We start from the raw sequence: 19403 nt of genomic DNA, 5'->3' as shown, positions 1-19403 counted from the left end.
TTCATTTACATCTTAAATCTCCCGTCACCTATTCAGCTGTACAGTTGTCTTCTGTCTTATACTTCAGAAGCTCTCAAGTCAAATCCCCATCTGACCCAGTCTTCATTGATGACTCCGACCACCCCATCACATGTTTTTGGTTCCAAAAAACACCTCTAAATAATTATCATCCAATCCAGCATCTCAACAACCAAAGATGCCCAAAAACGTCAATGGTCATCTGAAGCTTTTAAGAGCTACATCAAATCCAACCATTTCCACACTGGAAAAGCCCAACAAACCCTCATCAGTTAACACTAACTTGCGCCCTAATGCGCTTCTGTTTGACTGGCCGGCGGGGCTTGCCTATCTGATGCTGTGAGCTGCAGGGCCCCATTGAATGCTACACGGGCCCTCACAATCGGGCAATTGGAGTCACATATGACACATATGCTCCTGCAGGCTCCCGTCAGATGCCGTGTGGGCCCTTCTGGCCAGGTGATTGAAATCACATATGCTTCCGCTCGACCGGCCAGTGGGGACTGTCCGACAGTGCTCACCCATCTGATGCTGTGAGCTGCAGGCTCACGTCGGATGCTGTACGGGTCCTGTCTGTCAGGTGGTTGGAATCCTGTGCCCCTGTCCGTCTGCTGGTGGGGCTGTCCTGTCCGATGCTGTGAGCTGCAGGCTCCCGTCAGATGCTGCGTGACCCCTCCCAGTTGGGCAGTGGAATCCCTTATGCTCCCATTCGACCGCCCGGCATGACTTATACCCGTCCAGTGCTGTGAGCTCCTGTCGGATGCTGAGTGAGCCCTTCCAGTTGAGTGGCCAGTATCCATTCTGAATAACGACAATCTTTCAACTTGAAAGATTGAGGCTGTCCCTAGCGATTATTTGCTTTTGTGGGGGAGTGCTCTGAGTTCAGGCCAAATTCTCTCCTTGGACAGTACACAATATTATATTATATCTGATTATATGTAAGTGTGAACTTGTGAAAGCCTAAAGTATACTTGGCCGCCCGCGTTCCGCAACAGTCCACGTGAAATAATTTCCGTCATCAGGAGGGTCCAAATTTTTGTTGTCAAGTGAATTGTGAATGGACCATAGAATTGAGAATTGTGAATTGAGAACTCGAAAACAATGTCCACTAGATAGTGCGCACATGTGTTGAACGCGTCTTTCCACACTTATGGCCAAAGGTGTATACTTTGAAAACCTCACAGAGCGGAACGTGGAAAATGAAATATACCCGGGCCTACTCCTTTGGCCGTATGTGTCTAAATATTCATTTGGTGTGTGCGCACTATCTAGTGGACTTTGTTTTCAAGTGCTCAAGTCACTCGCATATGTGCTGTTGTATGTGGACCGTAGTATGTTTCAATATTCTCTTTTGTGTTTATTAAAGTTATGCTTGATTGTTTATTCTCCATCATGCATCTTCTTTGGATTTATACTATTCATTTGAATATATCTGACACAGATATATTCAAATGAAATTACTTATTTTGAAAATGTATCATTATATTGAAAGAGGATTAATCATTTTATATTAATTATCTACTTCATCTACATGTTATATTGTGCATTAAATCATTTATTCATAATAGATATAATATATAATAAAGTGGTTGAATACTAACAAAAGCGTAGTTGACTCAGCCTGCAGTGTTGATTATCTCAGGAATGTGAAGTGAAGATTTCCTCCCCTCTTGGGAGAAGGTCACAGAGAAACGGCTGTGTAGCAATATTCTTTCATTATTTCTAGTCAACAGACTCACTTATAGGAATGATATAAAACACTTGGCATAAATGGATATATACTGCCAAATAAAAAAGTAACCTACTGATAATCAGTGGCCAAATTTCAGTTCTGGCATTTTCTTCCCCTTCCCCTCCCTTTTAGTATTACGTTTTTTTTTTCTGCTATTAACCCTCTATGGGGCTAATTATGAAATCACAGCTAGAAAAAATAAATTACTTTATATTTTACATATATTTAAGAAAATTGGTTTTCTACTTCTGACCTTTGACCCTTTTTTTAGAGTGCTGTCATTTATAACTGACTTTGTCCCATTAGGGTAAAATATTTTTTGGTAAATTGTCTGAAACTTCACACACATTCAAATGCATTTCACTATCTGACTAAGTGTTTCAAAAAAGCATTAAAAAGATTTATTAACATTCCATTTCATCTTGAGCTACTATATTTCATTTGGACCTCACATGTGAAAATGTCAAAAACTTGACACAAATTCAGATGCCACTTCACTGCCTGGAAAGTAATGCAACCATGTCTTAGTGTTTAAAAAAAAAAAAAAAAAAAAAAAAAAAATATATATATATATATATATATATATATATATATATATATATATATATATATATATATATATATATATATGGAATAAGTGAAAATCAACAAAAAAAACTTCTTTTTCTGTGTACCCCACACTTTCCATACGTAACTTGAATTTGATCTGTTTAGTCATCATTTTTGGAGCATCCCTGCTTGTCAGTGTAGTGAGGCCAACAGGCAATGGCATCCTGCATGGATCACATTTTCCAAACTGGCATAGGATAATGAACAAAAATGACTGACTTCCACAATAATCTATGACTTATATTCTTCATTTATGCAATCACTATCCCTGCTTCTATCCTCCTTGATCTTCAACTTCTTCCTTTCTTACTACGACCTATTTTCTGATGCACTGCCATCACTATCATTAATACGTTATGGACATATCTCCGTCTTCTATAAAACTTACTAACATCAACCTAAAACACAGGCAAAAGGCTATTATACAGCCTGCCAGTAATGAACAATAGTGCCGATACACAGAAAATATGTATTTTATGCATGATTATTTTGGTCTTTGAGATATGATTTTTCACAAAATGTGCATTAAAAATGACCAAAAAGACACTTCTGGATATGCAACGATATTTTAAAAAAACGGAATTTATATGCATTTTCTTGTCTAAAGTGAATACACTATGGTGCTTTAACGGCATGTGAACTAACGTGCTAAATGTATAACAAAAATTAATTTATTAATTAATTTATTTTTGGTTGAACATTATTATTGTATTTTGAATGCAAACTTTTTTGGATCATGTCTAAATGACGATGTCCCACTGAGGGTTAACTCAGTGTAAACTATACTAGGTGACTGTTTCAAAGGTCAAAGTCAGCAATGAAAACAGATAAACACTACAAAATACAGATTCCATAAAAGTGGTGTCATTATGCAACATGTACTTCTGTTCCTTTGAGAAATTCCTGAAGGAAACTAACTACAATATTAGTGTAAGGTGGGTTCGGTTTAATGGCAAGAAATTACTTCATACACACTTGATGGTTGAAGTTTTACACACACTTAGCCTACATGAAAGCATTGTATATTTGAATATTGCTGGCTATATGACAAAATGCTTGTGTTCCCCAGTCGTGTTAACAGATCCCCCTAACTTCCAAGGGGATCAGAAATGTTTTTAAGTATTTCACTTTATAGTTAGGAAGTCGGCAGAATCTTGGACGATTTTCTTGACGATATCTAGCTAGAGGAATATGCGATTATATTGCAAAGCACATTATTGTTGGCTGTTCTAGTTCACCTGCAGCGCTGAAAATGAAACCTGTGAAACATCACGTGACCGAAACCATAGCAGGTGAGCAGATTTGCCTATGTTTACTGAGACTGCGTGGCGGAAGAAGGCTGCTTAAATGTCACACCGGGAGTTTCGCGAGCATTAGGCTACTCCGACATGAAGGCCATGCTCTCACACCCCATACAGTACAAAGAGATAGTCTAGCAACATTAGCTGTTTTTTGGGACAAAATTAAAACGTTGCGTTCTATATAGCCTCTTTGTGCGTTTTAATTAATTTCACTTAGTGATGTTTTGTACTCTTTAGAATTCATTCTCAACCGGCTGGTCTCAAATTAATTATATTAGTTTTTAGAATCAAGGACGCGTCACCCAAGATCATGTGATCATATTCTGCGTGCAGTGTCATTCCCATGTTACATTTGCGTGAACGTCTTCTATTTCGTTAAAAACGGCGCAGAAAGAAACTGGTCAAGTTTCTGGCACTGCTTTCCTTTAGGCATTGCGTTTTCAAAAGCATTCGCTTGAAAATTTGAATTGCCTAAATCTCAGGCTATGCAGAATTGATTGCTGTACAATCACACCTCTGAACATACCTTGTAATAATTTCACTAACAAACCCACAAATGCTATTTAAAATCAAATTTTCTACAAAAACAAAAATAGCTTTATTAAAATGTACACTGTAAAAAATAAGTGTCATTTTAACTGTAAAATATTGTAAAAAGCTACATACAGGGGGACATTGTAAAAGATCTAACCAGATATTTCATGTCATTTTACTGTAAAATGCTCTTAATTATACAGTTTTTTTAGAATTATTTAAATAATCATGTTTCTTAATAGTTTTTGTTATCAGTTATGTACATTTATGTTACAGCTTCTGTTGTTTAATGAATGTTTATTGCATTATTCAGGTGTCATGTGTATCATGATGGTGTTTTGTGTTTGCTTGAATGACTATATGCACCTTCTAACTAGTACTTCTGCCTGCTGTTCGTGGTTCTTCATGTGGCTTCCGCTTTTGCCACCTGAATTATTATGTTGGTTGTCAGTATGTTAAAGGTACCAAAACAGATTTTATTAGCAGTGTGCGTTGTTGAATTTGCTGGTTTAAATTGAAATTTTCTAGTTTGTAAATCACAGTTTTATACTGTAAAAATGTACAGATTGTTCTGTGAATATGTTTACATTTTACTGTATTTTTTACAGAATTATTCTGGCAACCACAGCTGCCAAAATGTTGTTGTTTTTTTAGAAACAGCAGGAACAGTGTATCATACATGCATTATTTCTGATCGCAAAATATAAAAGGAATATCTTACTCAGGATTTTAGTTATCAAATAAAATCCCGATATAGACAATGAATGAAATCTTTGGTCCAAAACAGGTTTCATATTATTTAGACCAGTTTAAAAGAACATAATTTCTTATAGGGTTCAAGACAAACTATTTTTGACTGTTAGGTGAATAATTTCAGAGATCATACTCAAACCACATATCAAATACGTATTATTCAGAAATGCTATCTATGAACATTTTTGTGTGTGAGAGTTTCTGTCCTGCATGTGTCCTCACCATGGTTACTGTTGGTTTGCTGCTTTATCCCCACTGCTGTGTTGCCCATAGCAGCAGACATGGAGGAGGATGAAACTCTCACTGTGTCAATTTCTCTTTAGATGCACAAAACAAAAAGCAGTTGGCCCTCTTAAGTTTTCTGAAGTAAGAGAGGGGAATGTTAACTCTATAACCCTCAATGATAAAACTAAGGTGTAGTATTTCTAAAGAAATGAGGGAAAACATGCTATTGATTGGTTTAAGTTACTTAGCATTTCTGTCATTTAGAAGAGGTTTGTAAGTTGTGTAGTCCTTTTACATGTATTAAATTCATTTTCAAGATTGTACACTGTACTGTGTTTGGGTTAGATTTTGTCGCTGATTGTATTATTCAACAATCTGCTAATTCTAATTACAAACCCTTAAACTATAAATACAAAGTCTTTAAACTCCACATAATGTAATTTAATGAAGTTTCATTAGAGTTCTTATTGATGACACTATATGCTTCTTCTTTTTATTTTAGAGCCTATTGTTTTGCTGTGGAATATTTTGTTTTGTGTCCGTTTAGCCATGCCATTGTGTGAAGACTTCCCCTTAATGTACCTTTCAACAAGTAAAAATGTCCTCTTTTGTTAAATATTGCCAGATTTATTTTAAAGGTCACCATATTGGGAAGCTTGTGGCAGTACTTTAGGCTAACTGAGAACGTTGATGAGAGCGTGTTTGTGAGCATGTTATGAAAATCTTTGGCTCTTTCATCTTAGGATTTACCTATGATGTCAGCTGATGATATACCATTGGCTACATAATATGCAAAATTTCTGTTCTCATTTTCTTAGGCAGAGGTGTTTTGACACAGTCTATATCTATTATATATATCACTGAAAATGTTGAAGCGATAAAGTTTTAAATTCTTACTGATAGCTATCTGTCAAGGGACATTAAAAGACGAATTCAGATATGGGTGGCTAAAATGTTAATGCTAAAGCTTCTCTGATTTAAATTTTCAGCTTCTAATCTTCTCAATATTTTTTGAACAATCTATTCTCTTCTTTGTAATGCATGAAAGCCGATTTGGTTGCCAAACGCATCATGAAGTCTGTTGTCTTGGTCTGTGGCGCCACTATCTGGTAATGTAGGTCAATAAGCAATGCTAAGGTCTATTTGATATATTTTACGCTCTTTGTTTATATTTTCTCCTACTTTAATTGTCTCTTGTGTACGTTCATGTGTAATCAACTAAAAATTGTTTCTAAAGATGTAGTATGTGAAATTTTAACACCGTTGCAGGCATTATAGACGCACGACGTAGTGACATCACGCACAGTCTGGGTTGCCATGACCGCTTATTTTGCGCGACTTTTCGGGATGTTTTTTTATTTTGTTTTTTTACCTTAAAGTTATAAATGTCACATTATAGATAAATCATACAATATCATCAAACATAGTCGCGATTTTAGGATTTAAAGTGCTTTCATACTACCCGAATGATGTGTAAATGTGTAGTATTAGATAGCAAGTAGAATTGATTTAACTAGATAGCAGCTGTGTACCTGAAACATTTCAATTACTTTTGCAAAAGGACTGAAAATACTTTTTAGTTGCAGATAAATGCATTTTAACCGTATGTTTTATGCACGTTCCAATGATACAGCATTTATTCTGGTTTATTTTGTTTTATTTTGTTTTTTCAGAGGGATCTGGCAACACTGTTGTGCGGTTTCCCTAGTGTTAGCTAAACAACATCACGACCTCTGAAATCGCCAACCCCGGTCGAATGAATGAATGAAGTCCGGACACAGGTTTTAACATGTCAAATTTCGCCATGAGTGCCCTGTGTCGTATTTTCACCCGGGGGTTGCTTTGCGGCCCGTCGTCATGTTTATCTGCAACGGGACCTCGGGATTTTTGCAGTGGAGTGTCGCGACTGGAAGGTGCTGGCAGTGAAAGCGTGCGAGCCGCCAGGTGCTGCATCTTTAATCTTCCGGTTCAAATAATGTTACTGTTAATTACACAGGACTGCATGTCTGAGGGGGGCTGTTACAGTAAAAAGTTCAATTTACAATATTTTAAAGTGGTTCCCTGCGCATTCTGTATCGCATTAGCACATTAGCTGTAGGTAGTTTTATTAAGAAAAATCAGTAAAACCAGAGCAAAATGACTAATTATACATGTTCTGTTTTGTTTAGTCTTTTTATAGGTGATGGTCTCGTTAATACAGTTATACATTCGATAGAGCTATGTTGTTATGATGATAAACAAGGCCATGTGTCCAAAAACTGGCAGCTGTGGTTGCCCGAATAATTATGTAAAAAATAATACAGTAAAATATAAACATATTAACAGAACAACCAGTAAATTTTGCTATTGAAAACTAATTTACAATTAAAAAATACCGGTAAATCCAACAGCTTATTTCTGCTGAGTTAGCAAGGTCATGCTGCTACTGAAATATGTTGTACCTTGAAAATATACTGACATCCAACAAAATAACACAGGGGGTAAAGACAAGGACACATGATGAATTATAGTTGATCACAACAAGCAGCTTTTACATTAGCTGAGGTAAATACTAATATATAGATGATGCACCGTGTCATGCACACAAATACAAAACACCATCATGGTAACGCAGGACACTAAAATAATGCAATAAACATTCATTTAATATATTATAATATTAAGATATACAGTGCTGTTTGAATGTTTGTGAACCCTTTAGAAATTGTTATATATCTGCAAAAATATGACCTAAAACATGTTTACAAAAGTCCTAAAAGTAGAACCCAATCAAACAAATGAGACAAAAATAGATACTTTGCTCAATTATTTATTGAGAAAAATTATCCAGTATTTCATATATGTGCGTGGCAAAAGTATGTAAAGGATTAGCAGTTAATTTGAAGGTGAACTTAGGCTCCACCTGTTCTTAAATGTTTTCTATGTGGTGTCAGTTTGTGCCCTGTTTTATTTTAAGATCAGGGATCTAGCAACGTCTGAACTTCACAACACGTGTTTGTGGAAGTGTATCATGGCACGGACAAAGGAGATTTCTGAGGAAGCCATCTCTAAAGAGTTGGACTCCAATGGAGGAAATTCAAGACAATTGCTAACCTCCCCAGGAGTGGTCGACCAACAAAGATCACTCCAAAAGCAAGACATGTAATAGTCCGTGAGGTCACAAAGGATCCCAGGGTAACTTCTAAGCAACTAAAGGTCTCTCTCATGTTGGCTGATGTTAATGTTCATGAGTCCACCATCAGGAGAACACTGAACAACCGTGGTGTGCGTGTTAGAGTAAGGAGAAAGCCACTGCTTTCCAAAAAGAACATTACTGCCTGTCTGCATTTTGCTATAGATCATCATGTGGACAAGCCAGATGGCATTTGGAAAGTGTTTTGTGGACGGATGAGACAAAAATAGAACTTTTTGATTTAAATGAGAAGCGTTATGTTTGGAGAAAGAAAAACATTGCATTCCACACTGCATGAAACATGGTGGTGGTGGTAGTATCTTGGTTTGGGCCTGTTTTGCTGCATCTGGGCCAGGATGAATTGCCATCATTGATTGAACAATGATTTCTGAATTATATCAGAGAATTAAGCAAATATCAGGACATCTGTCCATGAACTGAAGCTCAAGAGAAATTGGGTCATGCAGCAACACAATGAGCCCAAGCACACAAAATGTTCTGCCAATTAATGGTTAAAAATGAACAAAGTTTTGAAATGGCCAAGTCAAAGTCCAGATCTTAATCCAACTGAAATGTTGCGGAAGGACTTAAGTAAGCAGTTGATGTGAGGAAACCCACTAACATCCCAGAGATGAAGCTGTTCTGTACTGAGGAATGGACTAAAATTCCTTCAAGACGTTGTGCAGGAATGATAAGCAGTTACCGGAAATGTTTAGTTTCCATTATTGCTGCACAAGTGGGTCACACCAGATACTGAAAGAGTTTGCATACTTTTGCCACTTACAGATATGTAATACTGGATAGTTTTTCTCAATAAATAATTGACAAAAGTATATTATATTTTTTTAGGGCTGTCAATCAATTAAAAATTTTAATCTAATTAATTACATACTCTGTGATTAATTAATCTAAATTAATCGCATACATAATTTTTGCTGTGAAAGTATTAAATATTTCAATTCAAATGAATCAATGCAGGGTTTTTCCTGGGTCAAAAATGGTCTTCCCACGTGATCTGCGAGCCCGATACGGACAATAAAGTACCCGTCACTCTCACTCTAATTCTTTCTTGCCCTCTTTGCAAAAAAAAAAAAAAATTATAGCTTTGTAAGAGAAGATGCTTTTTTGCTAAACCTGAAAATTATTAAAAAGTAGCATTTTATATTAACTAATAATATAATTTTCTACCATATACAATTGAATGCACCTAGCTAACAACAACTTGCTTTGTTCTGGTTTCACCTCACTCCAGTCTAAACTAACTGATTTTATAGGTAGGCCTAATTTACTACACATTGTCATTTAAATAACCTGAAAATATTGTGTATTAAGGCTAATTTTAATAAACACTCTTGCTAAATGGGGTAAGCACACTTATGTTCTCATTTCAGAGTTGTTCGAGTAAATGATTCATTATAGACCGTGTGGACAGATCAGTTGTTGTCATGATTCATTAAAACGAATCTGTTCAAATGAGTCATTAGGTCGCGAATTGGACATTAGCGGACGTTGACGCGTTGCGTGCGAATCGCGACTGTTACTAGGACATCGCAAAAGATTTGTCAACACAGAAAACACTTCACCACTGGATAGGATTTTCTTTTTGTTTACTGAAAGTGTGGTTTATGTCAGCTGCACGTGCAGGGCGCCTGTCAGAGAAGATGAGGTGACGTTCTTTTGAGCTCTATTCACACCCAGCGGGTATTCAGGAGGCACATTCTCCGAATGTGCCTCGTGAAACATGGATTCGGTCTTACAAACTTTTAGCATTGTGTCAGTTGATTTAGATTATTATGTGTGAGGTAGAGAGAGAGCAAAGACGGTGCTTACTTTCTCGCGCGCACGAGGGAGGAGCTCTGCTCGTTCTGTCCGTCAGCGCAGCAGTCATCTCCCTCCTTCATTTTACAGTCGAATGGTGGCTAGAACGGCTCCAGGTTCAAAGGTCAATACGGAGTGGATTAATCTGGGTTTTTTTATTTTTTCTCAGATTAATTAATCAAAATTAACGAGTTATTTTGACAGCCCTAATTTTTTTCTTGTTTGTTTGATTGGGCTCTCTTTGTCTACTTTTAGGACTTTTGAGATTATCTGATGATGTTTTGGGTCATATTTTTGCAGAAGTATAGACGATTCTAAAGGGTTCACAAACATTCAAGCAGCACTGTATAACATAAGATGTAACATAAAACCCTAATGTACTATACAAAAAAATAACAAAAAAAAAAAAAAAACTAAGAAGAAACATAATAGGGGTGTACCAATACCCTCGTGTCATGATTCGATACATACAGTATCACGATACTGAACTCACAATACGATTTTATTGCTGTACTCCAAGACATATGGCAAAAGGATAACAAAAAAAGTACTGTTGATTAAAATGCTAAATTTGGTATTAATAGGCGTGGACTTGGTGCTGGTAACCCAAAGCACAGGACAGTATGTTTGCACTCTGTCACTGACTAGATATATTTAAAATAATGTAGGCCACTTTGTACTGGTAACATAAGACATTTGGCATTATCAGGACCCACAAATATTCCCCCATTGCATTACTATACATTATATTCAACATTAGTATTTTAATGTAGTACTGACACTAAAACTCTGTAAACTTGATTTTTTTCTCACACAGTAATTTTCATTTTGAGTGAACTATGCACAACACATAATGTCACTATCCACAATACGATATTGTGCATTTTTGTATTGCGATATATTGTTACACCCCTAAAACTTAATTATAACAATGAAAAACAATCAAATGTAGTGTCACAGAATTCTGGGAATGTCAGTTGATGGATTTCGATACATCTAACAGTACTTTACTATGAAATTACATGAAATATAAAGTTAGATATATTACAGTTTTCCCTTGTCCCTTTTTTTACTGTAGCATTTTTAGTCTTTTACAGTTAAAATTACTATCATTTTTTTACAGTGTCTTCATCTATGTCTACTTTGCTTTCTCTTAGTTCTGTAAACTTGACCTACGATGTGTTTGATGGAAAGGTAGACAGCACGCCATTGGTGTTTCTTCATGGCTTATTCGGGAGCAAGTCAAACTTTCACTCCATAGCCAAGTCCCTGGTGCAGCGGACAGGGAGGAAGGTATGCTTCCAGTTTCTCCAATGGTTTAGAGGTGCTGTGGGCTGTTCAGAAGAGTCTGTGTGAGTGTCCTGACTGTACTTTGTCTAGTTAGGTGCTGACAGTAGATGCTCGTAACCATGGCAAAAGCCCACACAGTCCTGTCTTGACCTACGAAGCAATGACTTCTGATCTGACACATCTGCTCGGACAGCTGCACATTGGGAAGTGCGTCCTGATTGGACACAGCATGGGGGGCAAGGTTGCAATGACGACAGCTCTATCACAGGTATCGCATGTTGTATAATTTCTTTCATGCACCCACAACTTGTATCCCATTAAAACATCCAATAGGCAAAAGGGTCAGTGACATGAAGTTCATTGACTATTAATTTATTAGAAAATACATAAAAATGCAGTTCATACATAGCCACTTTAATAGACCACTTATATGATGATGTGTTTAATGTATTAATTAAAATTAATTTGGTTCTTTTTAGCAGGCATGAAGTTAAAAATGTCAGGATGATACAATTGTCCTGATATCATAATGAAGATTAAAAAAGAGGCTCATTAAAAGAATGAAGATTTTCAAGAAAGTAGTGTGTCTTAGAAAATAAGCAGTAAAACAGTTTTGTTAAAGTGCTATAAATATTAGATTTTTTGTCTCCTAAATCGAAGTCATTTGGTGTAACCAACATGCTGAAAAAACATCTAATCTAATCATTTGACCTTTTTATGACAAGACAATGTTAGTTTGGGTTATAAAATGTAATAAATGTCATGTTCTTAAAGATACACTGCCATTCAAAAGTTTAGGGTCGGTAAGATTCTTATTTATTTATTTGTTGAAACAAAAAAGCTTTTATTCAGCAAGGACATATTAAATTGATCAAAGGTTACAGTATATAGATTTATAATATCCAAAAAAATCTATTTCAAGTTAATTCTGCTGTTTTAAATTTTCTGTTCTTCGAATCCTGAAAAAAAAAATCACATTTTCTACAAAAATATTAAGCAGCACAATAGTTTTCGACATTGATTATAATAGCAAATGTTTCTTCAGCACAGAAATGGCTGCTGAAAATTCAGTTTTGCTATCACAGGACTAAATTATATTATAAAATAGTGATTATAAATTGTAATAATATCTCACAGTATTTCTGTTTTTACTATATTTTTGATCAAATAAATGCCATAGTGAGCAGGATAGACTTCTTTCAAAAACATAAAAAAAAGTAAATGAAAAAAAATCTCACTGACCCTCAAAAATTTTGTGTATATATATATATATATATATATATATATATATATATATATATATATATATATATATATATATATATATATATATATTTTTTGGGGGGAGGTCAAAGACATGATGGCTCATTTTTTTGTCCAAAGACCTTAATAATAATAAAAATAAAAAAAAGATATGAGATCCAAAGTACGTGAGGTAGTACAACTAGATTTCTTTTATTGAATCCAAAAGATTTTAATTATATTTTGCCACATATGGTATTTTAAAGATTTTGAAGTGTCAATTCGGTTTAACCATCCAAAGGCCAATACAGCCATTTCATTTGTGATTAAAATATCTTAAAATGTAATAAATGTATATATATTTTTATTCTGGCATGATTTTATAACATCATATATCAACATAGTGCAAAATGGTATTAAAATTGTGTAGAAGTTGTTGCTTTGTTATGACAAAGAATGGCATAACAAAGCAATTTCATTGATGTCATTCAGAGTAACCAATATAAAGGGACAATTTTGGATCAAGTCATTCGGTCAATATCATGTGACAGGATGTGACATCATTCAGACACCTGCAAAGGACCACATGGTCATGAAGCAACGTAACTAAGTCTCTCTTAACTATTTGAAAAATTCATGTTTTCACTTGCTCATACGCATGTCCCGAAACATCATGTCATTCGGTACAACCGCTATAAAACATGGAAAATGTTGTAATATTTAAAAAACTTGTACTAAATATAAAATGTTTGATAGTCCTTTTGCTAGCTAGCTAGATATCAGGCTGTTAGCATTGTTTGAAAATATCGTCATTCGGTAAAACCAAAAGTGTCATTCGGTAAAACCGGAATTTTGGTCAAACTGAAAGACTTTTTTTGTAACAAATTTTGTCCATCTTGTAAAAAATGACAAAAGCAGTGTAAATTGATTATAAAAACCACATAATCTAATTAACACTTAATAAAACTTCTAAATTAATTATATCTCCATTATGTTTTTATTACACTTTTAAAAACCTTATTCATCAATGACCCATTTATTTTTTTATTTTATATATATATAAGATATAAGATGTGCACAATTAAATGTATCCAGATAGTAAGCAAAATATATTGTTACTTTTTTCTTTTGTCTTTCTAATTCAGCCTAATTTAGTGGAAGGGTTGGTTGTTGTGGATATTAGTCCCTCTCAGACTTCAGCACGCACCAATTTCCATGCCTACATTCAGGCAATGAAAGAGGTGAAGATAGCCAGTAATATCCCACGTTCCACTGCACGAAGACTGGCTGAAGACCAGCTCAGGAAGATAGTTAAGGTAACCATGTCCACACACATGCCTCATATATAGTTAACTCAAACATAGTGGCATTTCAGCATAATCACATGCATTTCTGTTGTTTGCAGGAGCGTTCAGTGCGTCAGTTCCTTCTCACTAACCTGGAAGAGCAAAATGGTGACTATGGCTGGAGGATTAATCTGGAAGCTATCTCAAACCACCTAGAAGACATCATGGGTTTTCCTGATTTTAATACCACCTATGAGGGTCCAACTCTTTTCTTGGGTGGCAGTAGTTCAGCCTACATAAGGTAATTGCTTTATTTAAACCCCTGTTTGTACACATGTGCACCATTATAGTTAATTTAATCTCTTTTGAATATTTGAAGTGTCTTAAATACATGTTTATTTAAGTCTGTATCTGTTTTCCTGCCACGGACCCATTGGTTATCCTCTTAGCTCGGAGGATTACCCTGAAATCCAGCGACTTTTTCCTAGTGCTGATATCCAGTACATCCCAGATGCCAGTCACTGGATTCATGCTGACAAGCCTTTGGATTTCATCAGCTCCATAATCACTTTCTTACAATCATAGTCCTTGTCTCAGGAGAGGATACGCACAGGTGGGCCCAATGATTAAGGGACAGTGAATGAATTGTAAGGGTATGGACCAAGATGACTTTTATCGAGTTAAATCTAGTCTCTTACCTTATAATGCACAATTGTACCGTTATATAATTCCTGATAGTTAGTGTACTAATTTTTCAATGTGGTATTTGCACTGTGGCTTAACATAGTACATTAATTACAATTTTATCAAAAAGATAAATAGAAATCTGGCCGTGACTTTCAATCAAGGACATTTGTTTGTAGCTATTACAAAACAGCGGATCCAGTGGCTTTTTTTTTTTTTTTTTTTTTTTTTTTTTTTTATATAAAGTACTTTTCCTTCACAACTTGTATGATAATTGGACTAGATTTAGATTTTTTTTTATATATTTTGATTTCAAAAATTTAAACTATTTTAGCTTCAGAGCTAAATGATAATTGGACAAGATTTACCGTTTTTTTTTTCTTTCTTTTTTTTAATAATTTAATTTTAATTTAATTATATTTTTATAAGTATATTGTTGACATGGACACCCTTTCTCTGTGCTCTGATAACAAATACAAAGATGTCTATGCAACAGCGTGTGACTTATTTAACTCTTCTCAAGCTGAAAGCATCTCTCACAGTCTCATCTTTAGATTCAGTAGGACCACAACACTTTGACGTACGGCCAAGAATTGTTACTCTTTTTCTGGAAACAGAAATTTTGAGTTGTTTGTGAAATGTTTTAAAAAATGAATGCTATAGGGCATAATAGCTTAGTTTCTGTTGTTTTAAAAGTGTTGAGTGTGTGTTATAAGGTAGGTGCTTTATCAAAACAGTTTTGTATGGCTTTACAACAAATGAAGATGCTGCAATGTAACTAATAAGACACCTTTCAGAGCATCACAAATTAGTATGCTGACAGTACTACATTTCTGTTATCAAGGATAAATTTAACTGTTTTACTAGAAATCTTTATTTTGGCCCTGGGTCCTCTTTTTTTCAAACCCTTTCTTCTGTATTTAACGTATAATCAATAAATCGATCAAATACATAAGCGCGTGATAAAAAAAGCTGTTCTGGTGCTTGTTCGGCCATTAGATACTGCACAGTTTATCTTTTTGGGACATTTGCAGGTATGTTAGTGCGATTTATTACAGACAATGTGCCTACCTCTGCACATTTTTCATCTAATCATGGTAGGTTTATCAGTTATCAGTAGGTTTATCACTGTTCAGTGGTCATTCAAGTACCAAAGCAGGGGTTTATGGGAATGTTTTCCTCGACCAGTGGTGTGTTAACATTGTGTGTGGCACACATTTAAGAATAAATGTAGATGTACTGTTTTGGCAGTCTTGAATATAAAAGCTGCTGTTATAAGGGGATATTTTTGTTCATTGTGAAAGTGTCGATGTTTGTAAATGACAAGTATTTTGTATATCCATATACATTACTGGTTATATAAATGTATACTATATTACATAATATATTTATGACTTACGATAAATCAAGAAATATGCTGCAAATTGACATATTCTAAATGTCAGTGTGTATTCTCTCATGTCACATAATAATTGTATTGAATGTTAGTGGTGGAACACTAGAATTATAGCACTGCCGTTGCTTGTTACGTCTTCAGACACAGTTTGTTGTGTTTCTGTGTTTACACAGAACTGTATCTTTCAGAATATGCTTTTCAAAACTAAAGTTTACTGCCAGTGATTATCAGCAGTGCTAGTGTAATGTCTTTTGCCAGCTACTTTACCCTGCTAGATATAAACAGTCAGTGATTGGTTCAGACATAAAAGATTATGTCTGAGCTTTTAGCAATTCAGCTAGATCAACGGATGTCATTGAAAAATTAACATTGAGAATACAGTGCATTTTCCCTCCTTATGAAACAGCTCTTTGATTTAAAGAATGTACATGTATGCAATACTAAAAGACCAATCAGTTGAGAACATAATGCACAGATATTTGGATTTTTTAACAATATAGTATCTGCTTAGCTTATTCACAAAATACAACTAAATATTTAGAGACAGAGGGAGAGAGAGTTTATCTTGGTACTTACAGTACTTGATATATTTTCATTGTACGTAATGTATCCTTGTACTAAATTAGAGAGTCAAACCTATTGTTGCTTCATGCATTACTGTATATTGTTTGTTTGAAAGTGGAGATGACTAAATGTATTGTTACTATTTAATACATAGTGATACTGGTTCTTTGTTTTATTGATCTAATGTGTCAGTAATGACAGGTCATGAAAGAGTGTGTGGTTGTGCAGGAGTAACAGTATGAGTCAATGTTGAGCAGTTTGTATGGGTGTATTGCCTTTGCATGCAAGAGTGTATCTGTGCGCAGATGTGTTACTACTAAATAAATGTACAAGTCTTAAACCTGCTTATGTGATTGATTTGTACTGCCTTACAGACATTTTTACCACATATACAGTGCTCAGCGTAAATGAGTACACCCCCTTTGACAAGTAACATTTTAAACAATATGTCAATGAACACAAAAACAATTTCCAAAATGTTGACAAGACTAAGTTTAATATAACATGTTTAACTTATAACATGAAAGTAAGGTTAATAATATAACTTAGAGAACAACATTTTCAGTTTTACTCAAATTAGGGTGATGCAAAAATGAGTACACCCCACTCAAAGTCTCTGGAACAAAGCTAAATTTTAGACTAATTTAACAAGAATTCAACCACAGGTGAGTCTAATTATTCATTACACAGGTGTCCAGCAGATAGTTGACCATAAAAGGGTGGTAAAACCCCTTCCCATTTCATGCTGTCAGCAATGGCACCACATGGAAAAGAAATGTCACAAGACCTGAGAAAGAAAATCATTTCTTTACACCAGAAAGGTGAAAGCTACAAGAAGATCAGCAAAGCTTTACTTATCAGTCAGAATACTGTAGCAAAAGTGGTACACAAATTTAAAAAAGATGGAACTGCAACCATCTCACAGAGACGTCCAGGTCGTCCGCGGCACGAGCGTCTTCTAATGAGAAGGGTTGAAGAAAATCGGCATGCAAGTTCACTGCAGTTAACTAAAGAAGTAGAAAACGAAACTGGGGTGACTATTTCCCGTGACACAATATGGCATACACTGCAGAGGAGTGGCATGCATGGGTGCCGTCCATGAAAGAAGCTTCTCCTAAAGCACAGGCACAAAAAAGCCCGCCTAGAGTTTGCCAGGGTCTATGCTGACAAAGATGAAGACTACTGGGACTCTATACTCTGGAGTGATGAGACCAAGATAAATGTTTTTGGAACTGATGGCTTCAAAACTGTATGGCGTCACAAAGGTGAGGAATACAAAGAAAAATGCATGGTGCCTACAATGAAACATGGTGGTGGCAGTGTCCTTATGTGGGGCTGCATGAGTGCTGCTGGTGTCAGGGAGCTGCATTTCATTGATGCATCATGAAGTCACAGATGTACTGCTCTATACTGAAAGAGAAGATGCTACCATCACTCCATGCCCTTGGTCGTCGTGCACTTTTCCAACATGACAATGATCCTAAACACACATCTAAGGATTTCTGAAGAAGAACAGGGTGAAAGTGATTCAGTGGCTCCTGATCTGAACCCAATCGAACACCTATGGGGAATTTTGAAGAGACAAGTTGAGCATCACTCTCCATCCAGCATCAAGTCTCTAAAAGAGGTCATTCTTGAAGAATGGAAAAAGACAGATGTTGCAAAATGTCGCCAACTTGTTCATTCCATGCCTAGAAGACTTGGTGCTGTCATTACAAATCATGGAGACCATACAAAGTACTAGATGTAGTAGTTTTTGTTGTGGGGTGTACTCATTTTTGATCACCCTAATTTGAGTAAAACTGAAAAATGTGTCATCTAAGTTATATTATTAACCTTACTTTCATGTTATAAGTTAAACAGATGTTATATTAAACTTAGTCTTGTCAACATTTTGGAAATGGTTTTTGTGTTCATTGAGATATTGTTTAAAATGTTACTTTTCAAAGGGGGTGTACTCATTTACGCTGAGCACTGTAGCTACAAATGCTGTAATTCTTTACAACTGCTTTATTCCTATCAGGGGCAGTGAGCATTGTGAGTATCACTTGTTGCTTTTTCATCTCTTATTTTTAGTTTAAAATAGGAATCTATCCATATTTTTCCATTTGCACAAAAAAAGCACAAAGGAGGTGACGTTATAGCTGTAGATTTTCTCTAATGTTGGCTGCACAGTTACAGCCAACTGCTTAGAAGCTAAACTGTTATTGAATGGTGAAGAATAAGAATTTATTTAAAATAATAATAATAATAATAAGGCTGTGTGTATTTTTTTTTAGGGAAAATTAAGTGGATTTGCACAGCAACCATCATAACAGTAAAAGGATGGAGTAAACAAGATGGCAAATATTCTGATCTTAGTAGTATGCGCAAAGTATAAAGGTGTTTATACACAAAATAAATAGACAATATTTACAATAATGCATTGCACAAACCAAACCAAGAAACTTTGTCAGATGGTAGTAGTCTTGCTCGCTACTCAGATACCTGAACTTGTCAAAATCGGCCAATAGGTGGCGCTACAGCGATCAAAAGTTAGTCACTTGCACTACTGTTTAAAAGATTGGGGTCAGTAAGAAATTAATATTCAGCAAGGATGCATTAAATTGATCAAAAGTAAAAAAAAAAAAAAAAAAAGATTTCTATTTCAAATATATATGCTGTTGAATTTACTATTCCTTGAAGAATCCTGAAAATTGCAGTTGTACACAAAAAAAAACTAAGCACAACTGTTTTGAACATTGATAATAATAATAAATGTTTCTTGAGCATCAAATTA

General features: G+C 35.2%; 1 protein-coding gene across 2 annotated transcripts; it reads left to right on the top strand.

Annotated features, from left to right (window-relative positions):
- The first annotated feature begins 3177 nt into the window (after positions 1-3177).
- Positions 3178-16968, top strand: abhd11 (abhydrolase domain containing 11). 2 transcript variants are annotated; one of them, XM_048166809.1, is made up of 6 exons: positions 3178-3294; positions 11320-11455; positions 11547-11720; positions 13840-14010; positions 14100-14281; positions 14430-16968. In XM_048166809.1, the coding sequence occupies exons 1-6, from the start codon at positions 3236-3238 to the stop codon at positions 14563-14565; spliced, it is 858 nt and encodes a 285-aa protein (XP_048022766.1). In that variant the 5' UTR covers positions 3178-3235; the 3' UTR covers positions 14566-16968. The 2 variants fall into 2 exon arrangements, with proteins under 2 accessions (XP_048022766.1, XP_048022765.1); XM_048166808.1 differs by lacking the exon at positions 3178-3294 and adding an exon at positions 6846-7116.
- Positions 16969-19403: the final 2435 nt, after the last annotated feature.

Source organism: Megalobrama amblycephala, linkage group LG18 (genome assembly GCF_018812025.1).
Source record: "Megalobrama amblycephala isolate DHTTF-2021 linkage group LG18, ASM1881202v1, whole genome shotgun sequence".
Lineage (NCBI taxonomy): Eukaryota > Metazoa > Chordata > Actinopteri > Cypriniformes > Xenocyprididae > Megalobrama > Megalobrama amblycephala.
Note: the sequence above shows the minus strand (reverse complement) of the source record. Positions and strands in the feature narration are given on the sequence as shown.